This window comes from Diabrotica undecimpunctata, chromosome 4 (genome assembly GCF_040954645.1).
Source record: "Diabrotica undecimpunctata isolate CICGRU chromosome 4, icDiaUnde3, whole genome shotgun sequence".
In the NCBI taxonomy this organism is placed as follows: Eukaryota; Metazoa; Arthropoda; class Insecta; order Coleoptera; family Chrysomelidae; genus Diabrotica; species Diabrotica undecimpunctata.
Window position 1 is genome coordinate 2,423,731 of NC_092806.1, and position 18,182 is coordinate 2,441,912.

Consider the following 18,182-nt stretch of genomic DNA (forward strand, 5'->3'; position numbering starts at 1 on the left):
TGCTGAATTATCAAGTATTTTACCTTTTACCTATACTTTTTTACTTACTGATCTAATTAAAATAAAAACTTGTTTCGACTCTAATTTACTCTTTTTTTAACGTGGACAAGACAGAAGCATTATCTTTTTAAGGAGTTCTTCAACCCTTCTTCTTCTTCTTAATAACAGTTAGATCAGTATCGTTGATTCTGTAAAATGTCTTAAATTTTTATAAACAGTAACTTTAAATAGTCCTTTCATATCGATTTGTTAAGTAAGCTACTAGCCTCAGCCTGCTATACAATTAGATCTGTTTTGAAGGAAATCAACTTAGCACCTTCCAAAATAACACATTTTTTTGTTTAAGTTTTATCTTCGATATGGTCTTCCTTTTTGGGATCCTAGTACAGCTGCCCAATCTAATGTTATTTAAATTACAAAAAAGAGCAATTCGGTATTTTTTGACCTCAGTAGAATTATAACACATAACACATTACAAAAGCTACTTAAAAAATCACGGAATTTTAACTCTTCTCTCTTCATATATTTTAGAAACTGCTTAATTCGTAAACACCTGAATGAAAGGGTAAATGTGCAACTAAACTAAATAAGCCAGCAAATACTTTCGAAAAGTACCCACGATAGTCTATCTACCCATGCAGAACAAACAAATAATTTACAAAGTTGTGTAAAAAAAATAATGAAAAATTAATTACGTTTACGCAATAAAGTGCAATCAAGAAGTCGTACAGTTTTCTCCTACGAACTTAACAACAAGCATTTTTAACTAAATACGGGATTTTTAAATCTGAGTAAAATTTGATGTATACTTAAGATATTCAAATATATATTTTTGACATAATTCCAGTTTTTAATTTTTAGATGTCTTTTTTTAACAAAAATTCATATTTAAAATTATTTTTTTGTTTATAAACAAATTTCTAATTATGGAATATCGTCTAATATAAATATAGCTTAAAAGTGTAATTTATTTATAGAAAAATAACACGTATTCTTTATATAATAAAATATTTTATAAATTAATAAAAAAGTTATAGTGTTATACTTTTCTAGAATATATTTGTGTAAATACATTAAACAATCAATAATATTATTATTCTAGATTAAAGTGGAAAGTTTAGAATTCTAATGGATACTATAAACAATTCAAAACAAGATTATAAGTCAAGTGGCCAATTTTTGAAGTGTTTAAATTTTTGTATATAAAGCAAAACTATCAGTGCACTATTATTGTAAAATATAATTCACAAAACATGAAAACTGCATTAATTTTGGCACTTTTGAGCTGCGTCGGTAAGTAAAAATATTTGTGCGTAACAACAATTTATAACATTATTTTTATTTCTACTAGCATTGCAGTATTTGGGTTTTTAATAAAATCAATTGTTATATGTTTGATCGATTTACCTTGATTTTTATTTACCATTTTATTTATTTATTTTTATATTGTAACCTTTAAAATAATGATTTATTAGAACTTTACTCAATTATTTTTAAAATTATTTAATTCCAGCTCTTACCATTTACGCTCAGGGTCCCGAGCCTGAGCCTACTCATGGACCTGAACCTGAGCCCACTCATGAGCCTGAGCCTGAACCTACTGGTGAGCCTGATGAGTAAGTATCAAGGATTAAAAATTAAAAAGTGGCCGTTTGATCAAGTTAACGAGTAACTATTATAATAAATTAATAGTCGAGTTAATGTGTGTTACGTAATTCTAATCTAATTATTTGTCACAAATAAATTGAGAGGGCAAGATTAAGGCTTTAGGATTAGGCATTTTTTCGCGGTTTTATACAATACTCTAATCATAATGCGCATTGTCATAAAAATTGGTTAACACAATCAAACTAAAACTCTTTTTGAAAACAGTTACATTTTTCAGAATTTTAAATAAATAATATCATTCAATTATTGTAATTTGATATTTGCCTATACTAAATGACTTTCAATTACTCGTTATAATATAAATAGACAATAATATGATATTCATATATTACTAATGATTTTGCCTGTCACCACGTAAACAAAAGGATATTTGAGTTTGTTGTGTAACTTCCATAACAAACAAGTCACTTTTGGAGAATCGCATAACATTTGTCGTAAGTCGTCTTATGAAATCGATTCATTTGTTGGGACAGCTTTTTAGGATCAACAAACTTAAGTTGTTGAAAATAAAATTTTTAAAATAATAATTTTATAATAATATATCGTAAAAACAAAACTGAAAAAAATGAAGAAAATGAGACATTTGAGATGCTATGTTTTTTTTTGTGTTGTTGTATGGGGCGGAGGCACGGACGCTTACAGGCACCACTATTAAAAAACTTGAAGCATTTGAGATGTGGCTTTATAAAAAATGCTGAGAATATCATGGACAGCAAGGACCACAAACAAGGAAGTTCTAGAAAAAATGAAGAAGGAACCAGAGATTGTGTTTACGATCAAACGCATAAAATTGCAATATCTGGGACACGTTATGAGAAATCAGCACCGTTACTCCCTGCTGCAGTCTATATTGCAAGGTAAAGTCAAAGGTAAGCGAGGACCCGGTAGAAGGAGAATAACATGGCTGCGGAATTTAAGAACATGGTTTAAGAAAACCTCAACGGAGCTGTTTCGAACCGCAGCGAGTAAGGTCATGATTGCCAATATGATTTCCAACATCCGAAACAGATAGGAACTAGAAGAAGAAGAAAAACAAAACTCACAAATTATACCCGGTACATGAATATAATGCCGATGTAATTAGTATTATCAATTAGTATTATAATAATCTAATAAATTTCGTTGTTCTGGATAAAACAAAAACTTATTTTTTCCAGACTCAAGTGCGACGTTTGTATAACATTTGCATCTATCATCAAGGACTACGTTGATGAGAAAGTTCCACTGGTAAGTTTTATGAATATAACTGTGTTTAAAAGAATTTCATATTTAAATGTTAAAATAATAATTAGCCGTCTATGGTAGTAGTAAAATCATTCTTACATTTCGAACCACTATCTAATTTACAATATTTTATTAAAACTGGACTGTAGCAAAAACAAGAAAAAATTGCCTTGGTTACCCTACTAAAGCTTTTGGATCTGCTTCTCTTCTTGGTACAATCAAACTGTTTCTAGACTGTATTTAAGCTATCAAATTTTAATAATATCGTATTTTTCCCTGTCAATACCAAATTTACTAGTTATTCAATATTGTTTTTTCCAAACTGTTTAATTTTTGTTGCTCTACTTTTGATATAATTATAAGTATACGTTTTTTCTGTCTACGAAGATATTATTGCTTTAAAAAAGCATCCCTACAGAATACTTACACATAATCAGTATTAATATGGTCAATGTTACGCATAATTTAATATAAAATGTTCCCTTTATTACAGGATGAAGTTAGGAAAGACGCAGACAGAATATGCCATGATTTAGCAGAACACTTACAAGAAATTTGTGAAAAAGAATTGCTTCCAAATCTCGACAAACTGTATGAAGATCTACACAAACATACACCTTTTGAGTTGTGCGTACATTTCCATCTTTGTGAGGGAGATTAAACTATTTTAATATAAAAATTTATTTATAAAAATTTAAAATAAATCTCTAAATACAGCATTTATGTTCTTTTATTAAATCTAAAAATACTGGAACATGCCTTCTACAACCTGAAAAACTTTACATAGTAGAGAAGGAACTAATAAAACCAAATATAGATCTACTATCACTATATAGCAGAAAGAAAAATTTTCTCTGCCAAAAATATCATCTAGGTCAGATAGTTGCACGATCTGATAGGATTTTTACTAGTTTTTTGGTAACGAAATGTCTAGGTACACTGTAGATACTAATATCTTATTATTCTTTCATTTTTGATGCATGCCAGAAGACCTAGATAAGTAATTAAACCACGGTACCATCAATTAAAATAACCACGGTACGATCCACGACATCAGTATTTAGTCAAAGAGACTGACAAAATAGAAATCAAAGCTGTTATAGGCCTGCTCTATTTGACGAGACTTTACAATTCAAACCGACAAAATATTTCAGATCTTTGGAATACTGATGGAAGCGGTATTGATCTCATTCGAACAACGTCACAACAAGGATATTCTATTTTGTTGCAATGTTTGGGAAATATACAGGACAAAGAATGGAAGGACTATTACAAGCAACTATTAACAGAACAAAGATCACAATTCATTGGAAAAGAAAACGAAGGTGAAGACGAAGCCGATCCCCACAACAAGAAATATAAATAACAGATAAGGAAGTGAGAACGGCCATAAAAGCAATCAAAAATAAGAGAGCACCGGGACCTGGAGGCATCTCAACTGAGCTTATAAAATACGGATCAAAAAAATTACACCAGATGATACATAATGATACATAAAAGGAGAACAGCTCTCAAAGGAATGAATGGAGGCATATATAACATCTATATTTAAGAAAGGAGATAGAAAACGATGCGAAAGCTACAGAGGAATAAGCGTAATATCATCAATAGAAAGATTATATGGGAAGATACAGCGAGAAAAAAAAGAGCAAGCGATAAAAGGCAAAATCGGGGAGGATCAGGCAGGCTTCACGGCAGGAAGATCATGCATAGATCACATATACACACTGGAACAACTGTTGAAAAAGAAAAAAACAAAAAATAGAGATAAACATTTGGCATTTGTGGATCTGAGAAAGGCGTATGACTTTGTATCAAGATTAGAACTATGGAAGGCAATGTACAAATTAGAAATACAGACCAAACTCATAGAAGCTACAAAAGCTCTGTATAAAAAAAATAAAGTGTCCATTAAAATGTAAACATGAATCATAGGAGACTTCACCACAACAAAAGGGCTCCTGCAGGGTTGTTTCACATCTCCAACCCTATTCAAAATATACTTAGTGAAAGCCTTGACTATTCAAGTAGTGATTGCACAAGACCAAGACGACCTCAGCTACATGATGAAGAAACTACAAAAAGAATATAGCAAGGCTGGCCTAGATATTAACCTCGCGAAGACACTGTACCTACCTACAAGTATAGAAGACATAGATCTACAGATTGATGACAACGTAACAATCGAAGGAAAGGATAAATTTAAATACTTGGGGTTTATAATCACGAAAAAGGCAACAACAGAGGAAGAAGTTACACAAAGATTAGGACAAACAACAACAGGAATCCGACAACTTAACTCAGTATGGTGGGATAGTTACCTAAATATGAAGACAAAAACAGAGATTTATAAAACATTAGTGCGAAGTATTATGACATATGGGGCTGAAAATTGGATCATAAACTAGAAATACAGCAGTAAAATAGTAGCAACAGAGACGGATAGCATGCAAAAATGCTGTAGAGTAACAAGAATGGATAGGAGAAGTAATGACGAAATAAAGCAAAGAACATCAATAGAAATAGACATACTAACATGTATAGAACAAAAAAAGACTAAAGTGGTATGGATATGTAAGAAGAACTAGCGACAGCAGATGGATAAAAAGAATAACCGAATGAAGCCTTATAGGAAGGAGGAAAAGAGGACGACCGCGAAAATCCTGAAGGAACAAAGTAGACGACGCCGACGCCATGAGTAAGAGAGGCCTAAACGATGGAGAAAAGGACAACAGAGAGAGATGGAAACGGTTGAGCGAGGGAAGGCAGTGAATACTGTAGAATCCCTGAATATATATAATTTTTCTGTGCACACCAGATAAAATTTCACTGAATAGCACTTTTTCCGTTTAAAACATGGCTGATTCCGTCTGCGCAAATGAGATGCGCGCAATTATCTTGACAAGCAGAGTGGACATTCTGGTTGTTTATTATTCTGTGACACTACGAAAGAACGAGAAAATCATAGACTTTAAAAATTATATAAAATTTTATATTTGTTAAAGAAAATGTTGGTAATGTAGTGCTGAAGATATCAGTATTTGTCAAACACTCAATGCTGTAAGTAATATTTTTAATACTATTATAAAGAACATTAAATTACATTTATACGAACATGTGGTAGGAGTATCACCATATTAATTGTTGTGGCATTTATTGGGTGCCATTTTACTAGTAACAATTTTAGGTCTATATTTTTAACAAATTTTTGTGAGTTAATTAAATAAAACTGTAATTCAACACAATAATTTTTTAAAAATATTACTTCTATATAGATGTAAAAGTAAACAGCTAGTCAAAAGGCAGTGTAAATTGCAAAATTGGCAGAAAATTGCAGAAACTGTTGCAAAACGTGTTGTTTTGTATGTTGTTGAGATACGTTATACCCCTAGACCCAAACATCACCTTAAAAAAATGCGTTTTTTTGTTTTTGACGCTATCTTCGGTTCTAATCATGATAGAAAGTTATTCTTTATTCGTATTTCTACAAAATGTTTGACAGGAAATTTAAATGACAGCAATCTGACAATTATGTTTAAACTGTCGACGCTTCGTAACAAGGGGTTAAGGAATGAGAAGGAGAATACAAATACTACATTTTTGGTCCTGCTTTATCTTCTTATGTTAAATATTCAGTATAGAATTAAACTAAAATTTAATCAATGTTACAAATTTAGGTTAAAACTAAACGTCCTCCTTAACTAGCCTATGTTTGTTCACTGCTGAACGTAGGAGTTGGGTTTTATCCTTTTCCATGGCTTCATAAAAGTTTTGGATATTTTCTCTTCCTGCCTTTGATCTGAAATTTTACTCAAGTAAACGAGAATGATCGATATTTATAAAGAATATATAATGTTGACAGGTATAAGATACTAAAAAACTTGATGTAAATAGGTATGTCATCAGTGTTTAAGGATTAATTTTTTTTAAATCATCAGTATTCGATAGGATAAAAGGTTAAGAATAGGATAAAACCTAATGCATTATTTAAATTGACGACATATTTTTAAAGGAAAACACTTATATTAATGCTTCCTCTAATCTTCTAATATTTTTGACTTTAACTTACCTGATAAATTTATTTTAATAATGATAAAAGTGGTAGAGATAAATGAAATATTTTAATTGACTTTCATATTATCAGATTATAAACCATTCGAAGTATTTAAACAAGAATGAAAAATTTAAATAATATTTACAATAATTAGGTAAAACTTATAGCAAAACCAATGAGATAAGAATTGCTCAATACTAGACAATGTGTTATAATATAATTTGTTGTTTCAGCTTCTAGTAAAGAACTATTCTTCAACTAAAAGTACGAAGAAAATAGTACATATTTTGTTGCCGTATTGTTGCCGTAAATAAATTAAACCGGGTTAATTTTTCATGGAAAGTACTGAGAGGATTGAAACAAACCACAAAAAAAAATTAATTGGGAAATATACATACAAAGAATGGAAGGACTATTACAAGAAATTATTAACAGAACAAAGACCACAATTCATTGAAAAAGAAAACAGGAAGACGAAGCAGATCTTCATAACAAGAAGTAGAAATAACAGAAAGGGAAATGAGAACAGCCATAAAAGCAATCAAAAATAAGAAAGCACCGGGACCTGGAGGTATCTCACCTGAGCTTATATAATATGGATCAAAAAAATTACACCGGATGATACAATGGATATTTCAGAAAGCCATAAATGGAGAACAGATCCCAAAGAAATGGACGGAGGCATATATGACATCTATATTTAAGAAAGCAGATAGAAAACGATGATGCAAAAACTACAGAGGAATAAGCGTAATATCATCAATAGAAAGATTATATGGGAAGATACTGCGAGAAAATATAGAGCAAGCGATAAAAAGCAAAATCGGGGAGGATCAGGCAGGCTCAAAATTTTTGACAGGAAATTTAAATGACAGCAATCTGACAATTATGTTTAAACTATCGACGCATCGTAACAAGGGGTTAAGGAATCAGAAGGAGTATACAAATACTACATTTTTGGTCCTGCTTTATCTTCTTATGTTAAATATTCAGTATAGAATTAAACTAAAATTTAATCAACGTTACAAATTTAGGTTAAAACTAAACGTCCTCCTTAACTAGCCTATGTTTGTTCACTGCTGAACGTAGGAGTTGGGTTTTATCCTTTTCCATGGCTTCATAAAAGTTTTGGATATTTTCTCTTCCTGCCTTTGATCTGAAATTTTACTCAAGTAAACGAGAATGATAGATATTTATAAAGAATATATAATGTTGACAGGTATAAAAGATACTAAAAAACTTGGTGTAAATAGATATGTCATCAGTGTTTAAGGATTAATTTTTTTTAAATCATCATTATTCGATAGGATAAAAGGTAAAGAATAGGATAAAACCTAATGTATTATTTAAATTGACGACATATTGTTAAAGGAAAACACTTATATTAATACTTCCTCTAATATTCTAATATTTTTGACTTAAACTTACCTGATAAATTTATTTTAATAATGATAAAAGTGGTAGAGATAAATGAAATATTTTATTTGACTTTCATATTATCAGATTATAAACCATTCGGAGTATTTGAATAAAAATGAAAGTTTTACAGAATATTTACAATAATTAGGTAAAAATTATAGCAAAAACAATGAGATAAGAATTGCTCAGTACTAGACAATGTGTTATAATATAATTTGTTGTTTCAGCTTCTAGTAAAGAAGTTCTACAAAAACTTCTAGAGTGTATTTGAGTACTAAAAAACAGCAGATCTGGACCTATATAATCGCAAAATTAAATTTCTTAAAATAAAACTGTCTGTATATATGCAAATAGTACAAAACTTGACCAAGTTGATCAAATTATTTACCTTAGATATTAGTTAAATTGTTAAGTAGAGAGTCTTGTTAAAATTAGATCTATAATTGAACAGACTGTAAATAAAAGTTATCTAAATTGCTCTGAAATTACTAAGATTATAAAAATAATCAAGAAGAGAAAGCTGAAGTACTTTGGACGGGTAATGAGAGGCCCTAATTATAGGTTAGAAACACTTTGAAAAAACTTCAGGAAAAGCCCCTTTATGATAGTATAGCCTACGTTGCAAATTTTCATTTGAAAAGAGGCCAGTTCTTTTCGGAAAAGGTGCTAGTGTTTACACCGTTGTAAATGTGCGATTTTATTAGAACTTTGTTTTGAATCTGATCCTGTATAAAATATAACGAAAGAAATAATGCTTCAAATAATGTACTTGATTGATAAAGACTAAGTGTATAAATCTTATTTTGTACAATAAAATTAATACTAGAAAACAAGTGGTATAAGAAAATATAAATACATATTTTTTGTGTAAAAAAGCTTTGATATTTTTTCAAATAAAATAGTTGTTCGGTTAGGAAATTGACTGTTACATATTTGTAACGCTGGGATGTAATCTAAGCATATTCTATAGTTATTTTGTACCGATATATCATATGTTTTGTTTTCATTGGATGGTATTTTTAGTAACATTTTTCGAAGTATTAGTATACAGAGGTGTATTCAAAAGTTTTTCAATCCTGGGATTGGGTTTCGGGAGATTTAACATATATAACGAGAAACAATTTTCTAAGTCAGATTATTTACTGTTTAAAAACAAATCTTCTTCTTCTTCTTCTTCTTTTAATATAGACATGACTCTGTCTCTTTTTCAATGTGCCTCCAGTATGTTGTCGTTCCATCGTTTTCGTGGTCTTCCTACTGATCGTCTTTCTATTGAGGAACCGTCTCTTGCTGTCTTTACTACGCTACGTGGTGCCATTCGGATTATATGATCATTCCATTCTACTTTTCTATTTCTTACCAAATTCTGTCCCATAGTGTCTCACCATCAATTGTTCTAAGCGTTTGCATCTCTGCTGTCTCTAACATCCTTTTTGTTCTCTCTGTCTTTTTTCTGCCGCGTATGTCAATATTGGTCTGATGACTATTTTGTAAATTCTAAACTCCATCACTTGTTCTATTATCTGACCTTCCTGCTCCAATTTACATCTTAGGTTAAATTCAAATTTGCTGTTGTAACCATGCATTTTGTTTTTTTTTGGGGGGGGGGAAGGGGAATTAACATGTTAAATTTTCTGGTGGTTATATTAAATTGGTGCAGCATACGTTGTAAATCATCTTCACTTTGAGAAAGTAGTATTGCGTCGTCTGCATAGTTTTCTAATATTTAATATCCTTTTTTAGTTCTTACTTTTTCTATAATTTTGACCATAATCAGGTTGAACAATAGGGGACTCAGGGAATCTCCCTGTCTTATCCCATTGCCAGATTCAATAGGGTCGGTTAGTTCTTCTTCTACTTTTACTTTTATTTTGTTGTTTTGGTAGATATTTTCGATCACTTTGATTATTTCTAGAGGTATCTTTCTTGCATACAGTAAGTGGATAACGTCTTTTAATTTGATTCGGTCAAATGCCTTTGTAAGGTCAACAAAACATAGATATGCCGGTTTCATATAAAAGTTAATTTATCTTTAAATATGGGACATTTTCAGATCTCAAGTCAGTAGTGTCAGTAGTGTCTAGTACATGGTTTTACCCGTGTAAGGTAGCTCCCTAGAGCACTTTGCTCGAAGAGCTCTGCAAACTTTCTAAGACTCTGAAGCTGAGTTTTTTTCTTCTTAGAAAGAATGTGTTTTATTTCCACCACCAATAAAACCATAAAGGCATTGTCTCTTCAAGACAATGCCACAATAAGAGCGTACCGGCTAACTACGCAATATTAGACCATATTGCGCAATAGTTAGAACAATTAATAAACATGGAAACTTGCACCAAGATGCAATCACCTTTTTCATACGTTTATTAATTACACCGGAGACGACAATCAGTTGTTGATATATTCAAAATGTTTATAGATAAACAAATCATTTTATTCCTGGTAGAGGAAACAAACCAAAATACTACTTTCAAGAACCTTCCCGACCCAGGATCTCGGCAGAGAAAATGAAATGTTTTATTGCTATATCGATTCTTAGTGGTTATAAAAATATTCCCAGTAAGTGTATGTATTGTGAGCAAAGTCTTGATACTAGAAACGAACTTGTATATAATGATATGAGACGCAACAGATTTGAGCAAATTTTGAGGCTTATTCACTTGAATTCTAATGCATACATATTGATAAAGGTAATAAGCTTTGAAAAATATTGCCATTTATAAAAATACTGAAGGAAAGATTTAGAAAGTATTTTGTTTCTTAAAAAGATCTCTGATCTGGCTCTGAAAAAGAAAAAGTATGGTCAAATACTACGGTAAACATAGCTGCAAGCCATTTTTAAGAGTCAAATCCATACGATTTGGTAATAAAGTCTGGTGTCTAAATACAGTAATGTGCTATTTGATTTGTTTCGAGATATACCAATGAAAATTTGTAACTCCTGATATTGACATAGAAAGAAACCTTGGAAAGGCGGCAGCTCCACTGGTGAAAATGATAGAACTACCTGGTAATCTGAAATCTTTTTCATTCTTATTTTACTTTCACAATTTCGCACCCTCAGTGCAAGACTGCAGTAAGTCAGAATAAGTAAGTTTCGAGATAAAGACGATTTTGTTTATGTTCGTGATAATATCGGTGAAATAAGACACAAGATTTAAGAAAAATTAACAATTAATTATGATTTTGCATACTTTTCAACCTATATTACATTAACCAAAAATATAAATTTAAATAAAATAATATTTATGCTAAAAAAATTAGGAATTTCAAAGTTACAACACTTTTGCACCGAGAAAATTGTAAAACATGTAGACACATTTTCTGTTAGTTGTTGTCCTCTTCTCGTATATCATCTTGGGCCAAAATTTTTTTATAAAAACTATGGTGGGCTTCTGGTATCATACCCGAATCGCATAAGTATACCAAATCTTTCTTTTTGGCCATTTGAAGTTTTGACTATTCTTTGTAGGCAGGTTTAAGTAGCACTTCTCGTATATTATGTGTAGTCCGTGATGATTTTTTTAGATAGTTCCATAGTTCGTCATCATAGTTGTAATTAAAAAAAATTGTGTGCGGACTATCTTTCCTGCATTGCAGAATTTTTATATCTGTCCACTTCACATTTTCTTTATTTTGATCAATTTTATAGTTGTTTCCCAACAGAAAGGAAACATGTTTAAAATCAATGAAGTCCTTTGTTTTCATTTCTTAAACTATATAGAATGAACCACTTTTTTTGCTGCATTTCATTACAATTCTATCAGTTTCTATCTCTGCACATGTTTCTGATAGCCACAATTCCTTCTCTTTGTAATGACAATGTCATAACAAGGTAGAAAAATTATTTGTAAAACTTTCAATATTTTTATTTCAATTCAAAACAAAAGGACTATAATAAAAATATACAAATCAGGCTACCTTGAGTACAGTGAACAACAAAAGGATTGAAATTCACTACCTTAGTGAAAGTTGGGAATTACGGGGGGACAATATGATAAGACAATCGCCCCCGAAAGGTTACATGAAGATTTAATACAATTTGGGATTTAGTTTTTATAGAACAAGTTTTCTGAGAATATATTTTTTTAACCTGTCAGTATTATTAATACACAAGTTTTAAGATAACTGTTTTTTCCTTTCATAAGAAAAACACTTTTTGGCTGTGAATAATAAGTCTTAATTTATGTGTTTTTAATCCAATCTAATATATAAATGGTCAAATATAAATGGTGCGATATGACATCGCACACATTTTATGAAAAAGATATAATGTGACGCAAAGGACATAAAACTTACATGAATAGATTGGTCTCGTAAATCTTTGTTTATGTCTCGGTCGTTAAAGAGATTACGTAAACATGCTGTATATTAAAATTAAACACGACAGATATAGATATTAAAATAACAAATATCTTACTTTTTTCGTGCCTTTCATTGCTTGTTATCGAAACCATTGCAATGTTCCGTGCAAAACTGTTGTAACTATGTTACATTCGAATTACAACAGTTTTGCACGGAACTTATGTACAAAAGCGCAAAATAGTTAAACTGTTGTTGTGATATTTAGCCAATTAAGCATTTGAAAGTTACTAAAGTTTTACAAGGAATAGATATGCATGTTTACAATTGAATTCCATGATTACTTCATTTTCATAAAATTTTGAGTTACTGCAGTCTTGCACTGAGTGTGCGATTTATTTACTACCTGTAGTTCATTGTCTTATTTGCGTTTGAAAGGATACGAAGGCACGAAGAGTACAAGGGAAAACTGTTTACCTAGGAGTTGTCTTTTGTTGGTCAAAAAAGATATTTAGAAAAAGAAATGGGGATACTATGAAAGAACTATTTGTAAAACGGATGCTGTACTAGTAGCTAAATGGATCGATAATTCCGGAGTTATCCGCATTGTTTCTAATAGATATGGCATCAATTCAATGATAAATGTAAGATGTTATTTGCAAAAGGAAAAAAAAACACGTACAAGTTAGCAGACCAGTAGTACTTGCAGAGTATAACAAAAAAATGGGTGGTACTGATCGAATGGATCAGAAGATTCGGCAGTAGTGGATACAATTTTAAACGACAAAAGAACATGTTGTGCTTGAAGATTTTGCAAAAGTTCAACATTTGCGATATGTAAAAAATGTAACTTAGGTTTCTGTATTGATTGTTTCGTTACCTATCACACAAACCAACATGTTTAAATTTCTTTTTCATTATTTTCAGTTTATAAGTAAATAGAACTCTTTCGATATATACTTTGAATTTTTTATATCCATTAGCTCCTAGCGTTAGATATATTATGAAACATCATATACTAAGTGATTTATATATCCAAATGCCTAAATTTATTTATTTTTATGTTTTGTAATAAAACTGGTCACAAAAAATATTAGCATCACAATAAAAACTGAAAAAAAAAACAATCTGGAAACTAATGGGTTAATTATAAAAAAAACTTAATTTAGTATTTAAATATTTATTTTGTTCTTTTATAAAAAGATGTACATATTATCATACAAATTACTTTAAGGTCTACCACAATAATGCAAATGTTCGCATAAATCTTCAGGTGTATGTTCGTGTAGCCCTCCGTAGATTTTGTCGAGATTTGGAAGCAAATCTTTTTCGCAAACTTCTTTTAAGTGATGTGGTAAATCATGGCATAATCTGTCAGCGTCTTTTTCAACTTCTTTCTACAAGAAAACAAACATTTTGGAATAAATTACATGTTAAATTGCTAATATGTAGATGGTACCTATGTATTATCTGCTCTTTTATATGAGTGGAAGCCTAAACAATTACAGACGCAACTAAGAAAAGACTTGCCAGCTTTGAGATGTGGTGTTATTAAAGTATGTGAAAAATATTATACACACCACATGTAACAAATACGGAAACATTGAGAAAGATGAAAAAGAAAAAGAAAGAAAGTGAAAGAAAAATTAGGACCGGCATGACGACTCACGTCCTGGTTAACAAATTTAAATCAGTGAAGTGCAGTGTTAAAACTACAACAGAACTCTTCAGAACTGCTGCAGGTAGAGTAAAATGGGCCGAGATGATCTTAACCCTTAACCACTGACATGCGGTATGCCATACCGAGCCGAAAATATATTTTGTTGTAAGACGTGTTTTATAAAAGATTCTTAGAACACCATATGTGTACTGTGACGTACATCTGTGAAATATGACATTAAAATAATGTCATATTTCACAGGCTTGATGCATGAACAAGTTACTTATACAATGCCTATATATATGGAGGCAAGGACACTGACGGAACTGGGTTATCTGAGGAAGAAAAGAAGATGAATAAACCAACTCAATCTGTTCTTCGGCTTGCTAAACCTATTTATGGAACTAACCGTAATCTCACAGCTGATAATTGGTTTAGTTCTATAGAATTAGTAAAGCAGTTAAAAGTAAAGAAGTAAACGTATGTAGGAACCCTCAAGAAAAATAAACGGGAAATCCCTCCGGAATTCCAGCCACACCGATGTAGGCAAGTAAATTCAACTACTTACGGATTTACGAAAAGTTTATCCCTAATTTCCCATATGCCAAAAAAATCGAGGGCTGTTTTACTTATTTTTTCGGTGCATCATTCAATAGGCACGGATCAGATTACTGGAAAACCAGAAATTATAGCTTGTTATAATCGTACGAAAGGAGGCCGTTCTGAACTTCGTTCTCGCCAATGGCCATTTACTATTTTTTACCGCATCATTGATATAGCTGCTGTTAATTCGCATATTATGTACCAATCACTACAAGAAGATAATATGGAAAGGCTAAACTACACAAAGGAGTTGGCGAAACAATTCGTTTTACCTCATCTACAAAGAAGACTCGAAAATCCCAGAATCGCGAGAGAATTATTATGTGGCATTGAACGAATAATAGGATAAAAACGCCAAAAAGAAGCAGATTTTGAAGAAAGGCTTGAGAAAAAGAAGACGTGTTACTTATGCCCAAGTGCATTAAAGCGAAAGACTTTTTATGTGTGCTTTTCTTGTGGAAAACCAGTGTGCTTACAGTGTACAAAGAAAAATTGCGGACCTTGCGCGCAAAATGACTAGTTATTTTATTGTAATTTTTGGTTATTGTCAGAATTTTGTATTTTAGTTTATAAACGATTTTATACTAACGTCCACCATTTTTTTAAATATTATGCATGCATTCATAATATTCTTGAAAAAGTAAAGTTTATTTTATTTATAAGTAAGCAGTATATTATGCTACAGCAATGTGAAGAATCATTTCGTAGTTGATATAAAAAACAAATACAGTGATATAAGATAAATTCATATTAAAAACAAAGGAGAATAGGCAACGGTATGACATACCGCATGTCAGAGTCTACGTCCTGAAACATCCACGTCAGTAGTTAAGGGTTATATGTGCTTAAATAATAAGGCATAAGAAGAAAAAGAAGATTGCCAATTTTAATTAGGAATTTCTAACCAGGCAAGAAGTTGCGATATGATTAAAAATATTTATTGAGTTAAGATACATACGAACCTATTCGAATTGAGTTTACCAAAGAAGAGAAGATCCAATCATTTTACTAGAGTAGATGGTACAATATGATAGTTAAATATATATTTTTCTACTAGATGAAGAAAAAGAAATAATTGCCTTTACTTTTTGGGACAGCAACTTTTAGTTAACGGAAAAAGTAATTAAGAGTATTGTTCAAAATGTAAGAAGTAACTTTTACACTTAAGGATAAAAATATCTAATTGCACTTACCAGTGGAACTTTCTCATCAACGTAATCCTTGATTATAGTTGCAAATGTTATACAAACGTCGCACTTATATCTGGAACAAATAAGTTTTTGTTTTATATATCAGAGATATTAATGTTATGGCTTTTCTTTTTAATAAAACTTACAAATATCATATTAATCAAAAAGTCCTTTGTTCTTATTCTTGATCAAAATATTAGTTAAAAATAACATTACAAATGAAAAATAAATAAATGGCTTTCACCATTATTAAACACCAGGCTCATATTCAAGGAAGTTGTCTCTCCGAATTGATGGAGAATGCTGGGTTGAACTGGGTGTAATAAATTAAGTTGACTTATAAGTGTTCATAATATTTATGATGGGACAATTTATTATTTTTATTTATTGTTACTTACTCATCAGGATCATAAGTAGGTTCAGACTCAGGCCAACTGGTGGTCTCTCGAGCGTAAATGGTAAGAGCTGCAAAAAAATATTCACTTTTAAAATATAGTAATAACTTATTTAATAAATTTAATAAACTGTTAAACTAGAAAAATAATTTTTGGCTTTGTAAATATAGCAAAATTAAGTTTAATTACTTTCTAAACAATTTTTAAAAATAAGTATCACAAATTTTGAATATAAAATGTTGAGTTTTGTACCATAAGATGAATCCCATTATGTCAAACATATAGCAATTAATTCTGAAAGTACTCATGCCACAAATAATGCTAAGAGAAAATAAGAAAAAGTTTGTGTTTAAAGTTATTAAAGCAATTTACTTACCGACGCAGCTCAAAAGTGCCAAAATCAATATAGTTTTCATGGTTGAAAATTATATTTCACAATGATATCCACTGCGTACATTTCGCTTTATATACAAAATGTCAAATACTTCAAAGGATCCACTCGAATTATAATATAGTGATAACATTGATTTAATTATTGTATTACTGGTTAGATATGTATAAATAAATTTTAGACAACTCAACAATAACGTCTTTTAGTAATATAAAAAATATTTTTTATTTAAAAAAAATGTGTTTTCTGTCATTAACTGTATTCCAGGAGGCACCTTGAATACAATTCAAAAAAGTGTATTTAAAAAAAAATATTTCCATAGATTTAAAAAATTTTGCCTATCCACAAAAACCACGAACCTATTCTTATTCACACAGGTCGATTTCTTCTATAAACGTCCTTCTCAAGATCCTCGATAGGATCCTTAGTTCGATTTGGTTTTAGAAAAATCAATCTACTCTTCCAAGGCCCCGTTGAATGAAATCGTTCCCATCACTTTAAAACTAAACCACAAAAAATTCTCTCTTGGAATATTTCTCAATATTTAGGCTTTTAATCAAATGTGGCATGCCGGACTATTACACAATATACAACAGCGACTTCTTTAACTCTAGGACCACCACTACCATTACCAAACTTGAGGCGGAACACATTGCGTAATGATCAATTTATATTCTACACAAATAACATTAATTAAATTATTGTATTTATTTAAATAAATTCTATAAAAACTCAACAAATCAATTTTTCGCGTTTCTTAGTAATATAAAAATATTTTTTTTTTAGAAAAAATATTTTTCTTTCATGAACTGTATTTCTGGATGCACCTTGGATACAGTTTTATTTGAAAAAATGTATTGAAAAAAATATTTCTATAGATTTAAAAAAAATTTGTCCACATCCTTGAAAATGGCAAATCACTAACTTATCCTTACTCACACAGGCCGATTTTTTTCTAAACGTCCTTTTCAAAGTCCTCGATAGGACCCTTGATTTGGCTTTAGAAAAAATAATTTACTTAACCAACGCCTCGTTGAATGAAATCTTCATTCACATCACTCAAACAAAACGACAAAAAATTCTCTCTTGAAGGTAAATGTAGCATCCCAGACTATTACACAATATACCCCAGCGACTTCTTTAACTCTGGAACTACCACTACCATGACCAAACTTGACGCAGAGGACACTGCGTGATGGGGTATTCTACATAACTTAACTTAAAAATCCCATCACTTTTCGTTCGATCTAATACATTAAGTACCAAGTATTTAAATTAT

General features: G+C 30.7%; 2 protein-coding genes across 2 annotated transcripts; one reads left to right on the top strand and one right to left on the bottom strand.

Annotated features, from left to right (window-relative positions):
• Positions 1–1,230: 1,230 nt before the first annotated feature.
• LOC140438082 (uncharacterized) lies at positions 1,231–3,611 on the top strand. Its single transcript, XM_072527796.1, has 4 exons — positions 1,231–1,293; positions 1,514–1,616; positions 2,826–2,895; positions 3,386–3,611. The coding sequence occupies exons 1-4, from the start codon at positions 1,254–1,256 to the stop codon at positions 3,551–3,553; spliced, it is 381 nt and encodes a 126-aa protein (XP_072383897.1). The 5' UTR covers positions 1,231–1,253; the 3' UTR covers positions 3,554–3,611.
• Positions 3,612–13,828: 10,217 nt separating this feature from the next.
• LOC140438083 (uncharacterized) lies at positions 13,829–16,979 on the bottom strand. The gene is made up of 4 exons (XM_072527797.1): positions 16,889–16,979; positions 16,516–16,582; positions 16,121–16,190; positions 13,829–14,061 (listed from the first exon to the last, which is right to left on the bottom strand). Exons 1-4 carry the CDS (start codon positions 16,926–16,928, stop codon positions 13,894–13,896), a joined length of 345 nt encoding a protein of 114 aa, XP_072383898.1. The 5' UTR covers positions 16,929–16,979; the 3' UTR covers positions 13,829–13,893.
• Between the last annotated feature and the right edge of the window lie 1,203 nt (positions 16,980–18,182).

Coding starts and splice junctions, on each gene's coding strand:
- LOC140438082 (XM_072527796.1), top strand. CDS start 1,254: ATGAAAACTGCATTAATTTTGGCACTTTTGAGCTGCGTCG. Junction 1,294..1,513: donor GGCACTTTTGAGCTGCGTCG/GTAAGTAAAAAT, acceptor ATTTAATTCCAG/CTCTTACCATTTACGCTCAG. Junction 2,896..3,385: donor TTGATGAGAAAGTTCCACTG/GTAAGTTTTATG, acceptor CCTTTATTACAG/GATGAAGTTAGGAAAGACGC.
- LOC140438083 (XM_072527797.1), bottom strand. CDS start 16,928: ATGAAAACTATATTGATTTTGGCACTTTTGAGCTGCGTCG. Junction 16,583..16,888: donor GGCACTTTTGAGCTGCGTCG/GTAAGTAAATTG, acceptor ATTTTTTTGCAG/CTCTTACCATTTACGCTCGA. Junction 16,191..16,515: donor CCTACTTATGATCCTGATGA/GTAAGTAACAAT, acceptor TATTTGTTCCAG/ATATAAGTGCGACGTTTGTA.